Below are 7395 nucleotides of genomic sequence, written 5' to 3'. Positions count from 1 at the left end.
CCTCCCAACTACAATTTGTGCTGAGTTCAGGAATCTGTACCCCTTTCCCCTAAAGCTTTCTATGTTGAGTCCACACTTGTGACATCATCAGAAAACTGAAGACACTGAGGATGAGGACCAGGTCATTCAAGGGAATTTCTGTCCAACACACAGCAGGGGCTCAACAAAGGGAGGGAAAATATGAAAGATGAGTCCAGCAGTGACTCTCACTCCCTGTCACTGGAGGAGTGTGTGTGTTGGGATATGGTGGGGGACCTGAGGGATGGCACAGGGAAAGTGCAATGACTTTAAAGTGAGGGTCAGTCACTAAGGGCCACAGAGAGGCCACAGGTGAGGGGAGGAGGCTTCAGTTGCCCCAGGGAGGGGATCTGGGGCCTGTCAATACAGCTGTTGAGGTCACCTTGTTGGCTTGTCCTTGGGTCTATTTCTGTGACCCCAGGCTACTACACAACTCCTGGAAAGACAACAATTGCCCCTTACCTTGGTGGCAGAAGGGCTGGGAGAGGGCAGGGATAGTCCAACTTCTCTCTTCAAATCCATTCTCAGGTCAGCCTCTCATCCCCTGATGTTCAGGAAGGCACCTGCCTCTTCCTGCCACTGATCCCCAAGGTCACACAAATCTAGGGAACGGGCATCTTCAGGAGTGAAAGTGTAAAAACTCTGATACCCACTTGTGTAAGTCACTCCATTCCTCACTCCCAGCAGCTTGGGGGTTCCCATCCTCATTTCCCTCTTTCCCCTTTCTTTGCCTCTAAGATCAGACTTCCCCGTTGGGATCTTGTTCTCCTTCTAGCAGAGAATTCCAATATTAGGAGGAGATCTAATCCTGCTCACTCTTTTCTGCCTTTGACTTATAGTCCTAGAGATGCTGACAGCGACCTAGTTTTCTGGATGGAGTGATTCTGGGTACTGAGCAAAGGAGGGAACGCAGGCTCAGAGAGGGATTGCAATCTCGTGTGTCTGGTATCCAAGTGGAGCTTCATAAGAACATTCAAATCGCTGCACTTGGGTGAAACTATCAACTTTTCAACATCAAAAGAGTCAAAGGAAGTCCATGCTTTCCAGATAAATAGAAAACTTGTTTATTTGTCCTCTGTACAGATCCCTACTGAGACCACCACCTCCCAGCCACTGCTGCTGGGATGACTACTGAGGCCTACAGGGCTGCATAATGGCTGTGCTCCCTGTTCAAACACCCTATGTACAGGGATCTTCAAAGAAGGGGTGCCCTCATGTCCCCCAGGCCATTTCCACCCCATGGCCCAGACTGGCCCAGAATTAACACACAGCCTGATAAGGAAGCAGGAGGTAATGGCATAGGCTGAGGCTCCTTTCACCTGCTCACATCCACCCCAGTTGTTGCCTAAGGATGGCACAAGAGACTTGTACATTGGAGTGGACACCCAAGGTGACAATGCACCCAGGAGCACTACTTGGTCCCTGCTTCTCAGCTGCATAGCTTGAAACTTTCCTACCAACATCTCCAGAGAGCAGAATTATCTCCCAGAAGAATCATGGCCAGGAGGTAATGAAGGAGGCAGGATTGGTGCCCTACTGACCTGACAGCTCCCTCCCTCCACTTTATTTCTCTCCCAAGGATACAACACCCCTCATAGCACACCCCAAATCCATGCAACCATGCACCCAAGCCTTGGCTTCATAGAGCCGTGGCTGGGTGTGCAGAACCCCAGTAGATAATGGCATCCACCAGGAAGGTGGGCATGTAACTCATGGGGAGGTAGAGAAGCTTGGCATCCCAGCCAACTGAGTAGTGAGTGCAGGGGTGGCAGGCAATCAGCGCATGCTCCATGCAGTTGGTCACCAAGGAGAGATCCTGTGTGCACTTCTGTTCCAATTGTTCAGCAAATTTCTTATCTGTTAAACATGAGAAATGATCCATTTATATTTTCATCTGTAACCGTTCCTGCTTTAGGATTCAACTTAGAGTGGAAAGGGTCTAAAAACCCATGCCACCCCACAACCCCCAGTCAAGCATTGCCTCAAATCTCTTTTATCCAAATTCCCTGAGTTGGAGCCCATCCATGGGAAAGTAACAAGTGTTCCACACTAAGTCATGTCTGTCTCTCTTTGGGAATATCTGGACTGCATAAATGATGGTCTCCAACCACAGTGGAAGTCTCAGCACATAAAAACGAGCTGTCTCTCATGTCATCTTATTATCAGTCACCAATGTCTTCCCTTTCTGGCTTCACTTTGCTCCTTAATAACGATGGGTCAGATAGACACTGGTCCCAAGTTCTGAGAAGCCTGGACACTTGCTTTTATGACCAGTTGACCACACAGCACCCATCATGGAAATGGGCAAAGGTCTCCACTTTGTGGGGAAGGGAGAGCCTGGAGATCAAACGCTAATGCCCTTCAGACACCAATGGTAAACCAGGGATTCCACACGAGGGTTTGCTTCTCTCCCTACTGTCCACAGCTTACTCACAGACTGCAAGAATCTTCTCGCTGTAGACCTCCTTGACCTCTGGACTGGACTGGTACCAAATCTCCAGGAAGCTNGCCAGCTTGTTATCAGTTACCAGTGTCTTCCCTTTCTGGCTTCACTTTGCTCCTCAATAATGATATTGAGTTCAGATAGACACTGGTCCCAAGTTCTGAGAAGCCTGGATACTTGCTTTTCATGACCAGTTGACCACACAGTACCCATCATGGAAATGGGGCTAAAGGTCTCCACTTTGTGGGTAAGGAAGAGCCTGGAGATCAAACTCTAATGCTCTTCAGACACCAATGGTAGACCAGGGATTCCACATGAGGGTTTGCTTCTCTCCCCACTCTCCACTGCTTACTCACAGGATGCAACAAACTTCTCGCCATAGATCTGCTTGACCTCTGGACTGGACCGGTCCCAAATCTCCAGGAAGCTCTTTAAGAATCTCTCTTTACTGGTCAAAGCAGTCTTGAAATAGCCAGGCTCAATCATAGCCACCTTCACCCCAAAGTAGGAGAGTTCCCTCCTGCAAGAAAGAGAAGCAGAGGGGAAAGACTTCAGGGGTCATGGAAGGTAAAACACAAACAATAAAAGTAAAACTATGACAGCACAATATATGAGGACAACGGATGAGATAGAAAGCTTGGAATATTTAATTTCCAGCAATCAAGGGGTCATAATGATGATGGTGGTGTTGCCTTTGAATGGGGGTTCGGTATTTCACATACCTGAGCTTACTAGCTCTAAATCCTACCAATTCCAAAAAAAGGGAGCACCTTAGTGCTGTCTCCTCCTATGTCCCTCACATCCAATGGATCACCAGAATTCCCACATTTTCCCTTCTCTCCAGTCCTCAGTCCCCTCCCTCCTCTTCCTGCCCCAGGAATCTCCCCGGCCTCTGAGCTGGGTGATGGCAACTGTCCTCTAAGAAGCATCTGTCTTCAGTCTGGCTCCCCACTTTCAGCCACTGGGCTTCCTGCAGTCAGTGGGTGTCTAGAAGCTGATTAGACCAAGGAGCAAATCCCTTTTGGGGGGGGTTCCACTCCCAACAGCATAAAGCACAGCTCCTGTCCAGGACCCACAGGCCATCAAGGAGCCCACCTATGCCCACCTGCCCAGCATCCCCCACCAGGCTTGGCCTTGACCTTCACCACAAGAGGACTCTGCAGTACATGCTGGTGGCTAATGCTCACCCTGGGCCTGGGCTGATGGCATTCCTTCATCCAGGATCCCTTCACAGCCTTCCTTACCAGGCTGCCAGGTGGAGTTCTCAATCCCCAGCTGGAGTTCTCAATCCCCAGCTCAGACAGAATCTCCATGACTCTCCCCAACTCAGGTGGGTACCATGGCCAGCAAGGTTGACTTGGTCACCAACCTTATAAGCATTGGCAGTTGATTCTAGATCTCTTGTCCCTCTCTCAGGTATCAAGTTTCAGGTCACAGACAAAACCATGTTGCTGACTAAGGATGAATTTTTGGTCACTTAGATGAGGGCCTAAAGTGTCTGTTGTGTGGACTCAGATGCTCTACCCATTGTCAAAGGGGCTCTGGACATGAATTCTGCTGGGAAACACCATCTTCTGCATGCTGTCTTTGGGGTCCAGAGAGCCACGAAGGAACGATCTCAGCACTTGAAGCATTTCTCTCCCTAGAGAGGAAGAGCCCCAAAGCCAGGCACCCATCTCCTGGTGTGGAAATATCTTTCCCTTTTTCTGACTCAGTGAGTGCTCCTGCATCTGCATGAGCATGTGTGTCTCTGCAGCACTAAGACATGCCCTAGCTTTACAAGTATTTCAGATTCCAGGGAAGAGCGATCGGGGGCCATCTACTACAGCAAGAGAGGGGTGTGAGCCAGCCACATGCCCATTGTCAGCTGCCGAGAAAGCCTCCCTGGCCAGGGGACCAACACGAACTGTTGTAGCTGATCTTTCTCTGCACCTTCTCTAGAGTGCAAAGCATTCTTCCATCCAGTGCTGACTGCCTGGCCTGCCTTTGTGGCTCCAATACCAAGGTGCAATGGGAAGAAGTGTTTAGGGTACTTCCCTGGGATTAGTCATTGATACACAGATTCCCCCATCCTGAGCTTGGGAACCTCAGTACTGTGTTCCTCTTGGCAGGATCTGAAGTCAAAGATCCAGGTCCAATTCTGCCTCTGGCAGTTTCTGACCAGGAGATCTATCCAGGGAAGAAGTATCATTCAAGAAACTCTCTGACCTGAGGCCTTCTGAGCTAAAGGAGGACGTTGGAACCGATGACAAGGAAGCTAACAATCTTGAAAAAAGACTAGATGAATGGCTAACTAGAATAAACAGTGTAGATAAGTCCTTAAATGACCTGATGGATCTGAAAACCATGGCATGAGAACTACGTGATGCATGCACAAGCTTCAATAGCTGATTTGATCAAGTGGAAGAAAGAATATCAGTGATCCCAAAGCCTCTAAAAATTATGAAACTATGTGAAAAGACAAAACCTACATTGATTGGTGTACCTGAAAGTGACAGGGAGAATGAAACCAAGTTGGAAAACACTCTTCAGATATTATCCAGGAGAACTTCCCAAATCTAGCAAGGCAGGCCAACATTGAAATTCGGGAAATACACAGAACACCACAAAGATACTCCTCAAGAAGAGGAACCCGAAGACACATAATTGTCTTATTCACCAAAGTTGAAATGAAGGAAAAAATGTTAAGGGCAGCCACAGAGAAAGGTGGGGTTACCCACAAAGGGAAGCCCATCAGACTAAGAGCGGATCTCTCAGCAGAAACTCTACAAGCCAGAAGAGAGTGGGAACCAATATTCAACATTTGTAAAGAAAAGAATTTTCAACCCAGAATTTCATATCCAGCCAATGTAACCTTCATAAGTGAAGGAGAAATAAAATCCTTTACAGACAAGCTAATGCTGAGAGATTTTGTCACTACCAGGCTTGTCTTACAAGAGCTCCTGAAGGAAGCACTAAATATGGAAAGACACAACCTGTACCAGCCACTGCAAAACATGCCAAATTGTAAAGACCATCGATGCTACGAAAAAAACTGCATCAACTAACAGGCAAAATAACCAGCTAACATCATAATGACAGCATCAAATTCACACATAACAATATTAACCTTAAATGTAAATGGGCAAAATGTCCCAATTAAAAGACATGGACTGGCAAATTAGATAAAGAGTCAAGACCCATCAGTATGCTGTATTCAGGAGACCCATCTGACATGCAGAGACACACATAGGCTCAAAATAAAGGGATGGAGGAAGATCTAGCAAGCAAATAGAGAGAAAAAAAAGCAGGGATTTCTATCCTACTCTCTGATAAAACAGATTTTAAACCAACAAAGATCAAAAGAGACAAAGAAGGCTAATTACATAATAGTAAAGGGATCAATTCAACAAGAAGCGCTAACCTATCCTAAATATACATGCACCCAAAACAGGAGCATCCAGATTCATAAAGCAAGTCCTTAGAGACCTACAAAGAGCATTAGACTCCCCAATAATAATGGGAGACTTTAACACCCCACTGTCAATATTAGACAGATCAATGAGACAGAAGGTTAACAAGGATATCCAGGACTTGAACTCAGCTCTGCACCAAGGCAACCTAATAGACATCTACAGAACTCTCCACCCCAAATCAACAGAATATACATTTTCAGCACCACATCGCACTTATTCCAAAATTAACCACATAGTTGGAAGTAAGGTACTCCTCAGCAAATGTAAAAGAACAGAAATCACAACAAACTGTCTCTCAGACAACATTGAAATCAAATTAGAACTCAGAACTAAGAAACTCACTCAAAACCACACAAAGACATGGAAACTGAACAACCTGCTCCTGAATGACTACTGGGTAAATAATGAAATGAAGGCAGAAATAAAGATGTTCTTTTAAACCAATGAGAACAAAGATACAATGTACAAGAATCTCTGGGACACATTAACAGCAGTGTGTAGAGGGAAATTTATAGCACTAAATGCCCACAAGAGAAAGCAGGAAAGATCTAATATTGACACCCTAACATCACAATTAAAAGAACTAGAGAAGTAAGAACAAACACATTCAAAAGCTAGCAGAAGGTGGGAAATAACTAAGAGTAGAACTGAAGGAGATACAGACACACACAAAAAAAATCTTCAAAAAGTCAATGGATCCAGGAGCTTGTTTTTTGAAAAGATGAACAAAATTGATAGACCACTAGCAAGACTAATAAAGAAGAGAAGAGAGAAGAATCAAATCAATGCAATAAAAAACGATAAAAGGGATATCACCACTAATCCCACAGAAATACAAACTACCATCAGAGAATACTATAAACAACTCCATGCAAATAAATGAAAACATCTAGAAGAAATGAATAAATTGCTGGACACATGCACCCTCCCAAGACTAAACCATGAAGAAATGGAATATCCAAATAGACCAATAACAGACTCTGAAATTGAGGCAATAATTAATAGCCTATCAACCAAAAAAAGTCCAGGACCAGATGGATTCACAGCCAAATTCTACCACAGGTACAAAGAGGAGCTCGTACCATTCCTTCTGAAATTATTCCAATCAATAGAAAAAGAGGGAATCCTCCCTAACTCATTTTATGAGGCCAGCATCATCCTGATACCAAACCCTGGCAGAGACACAACAAAAAAAGATAATTTTAGACCAATATCCCTGATGAACATCAATGTGAAAATCCTCAATAAAATACTGGCAAACCAAATCCAACAGCACGTCAAAAAGCTTATCCACCACGACCAAGCTGGCTTCATCCCTGGGATGCAAGGCTGGTTCAACATAAGCAAATCAATAAATGTAATCCCTCACAAAAACAGAACCAAAGACAAAAACCACATGATTATCTCAATAGATGGAGAAAAGGCCTTCAATAAAATTCAACAGCCCTTCATGGTAAAAACTCTCAATAAACTAGGTAT

The 7395-nt window shown here is 45.3% G+C and overlaps 1 protein-coding gene across 1 annotated transcript in view; it reads right to left on the bottom strand.

The window, feature by feature from the left end:
* Window positions 1–1083: 1083 nt before the first annotated feature.
* The window catches only part of RDH16 (retinol dehydrogenase 16), a 20799-nt gene continuing 14487 nt past the window's right edge, over window positions 1084–7395 (bottom strand). The window contains 2 exon segments of the mRNA XM_017858849.1: window positions 1084–1875; window positions 2818–2981. Coding sequence (XP_017714338.1) covers window positions 1658–1875; window positions 2818–2981 — 382 coding nt within the window. The 3' untranslated portion in view covers window positions 1084–1657.

The sequence above is a fragment of the Rhinopithecus bieti genome, unplaced genomic scaffold (assembly GCF_001698545.2).
Source record: "Rhinopithecus bieti isolate Rb0 unplaced genomic scaffold, ASM169854v2 scaffold_48679, whole genome shotgun sequence".
NCBI classification, from domain to species: domain Eukaryota; kingdom Metazoa; phylum Chordata; class Mammalia; order Primates; family Cercopithecidae; genus Rhinopithecus; species Rhinopithecus bieti.
This window is presented reverse-complemented; position numbering and strand designations above follow the sequence as displayed.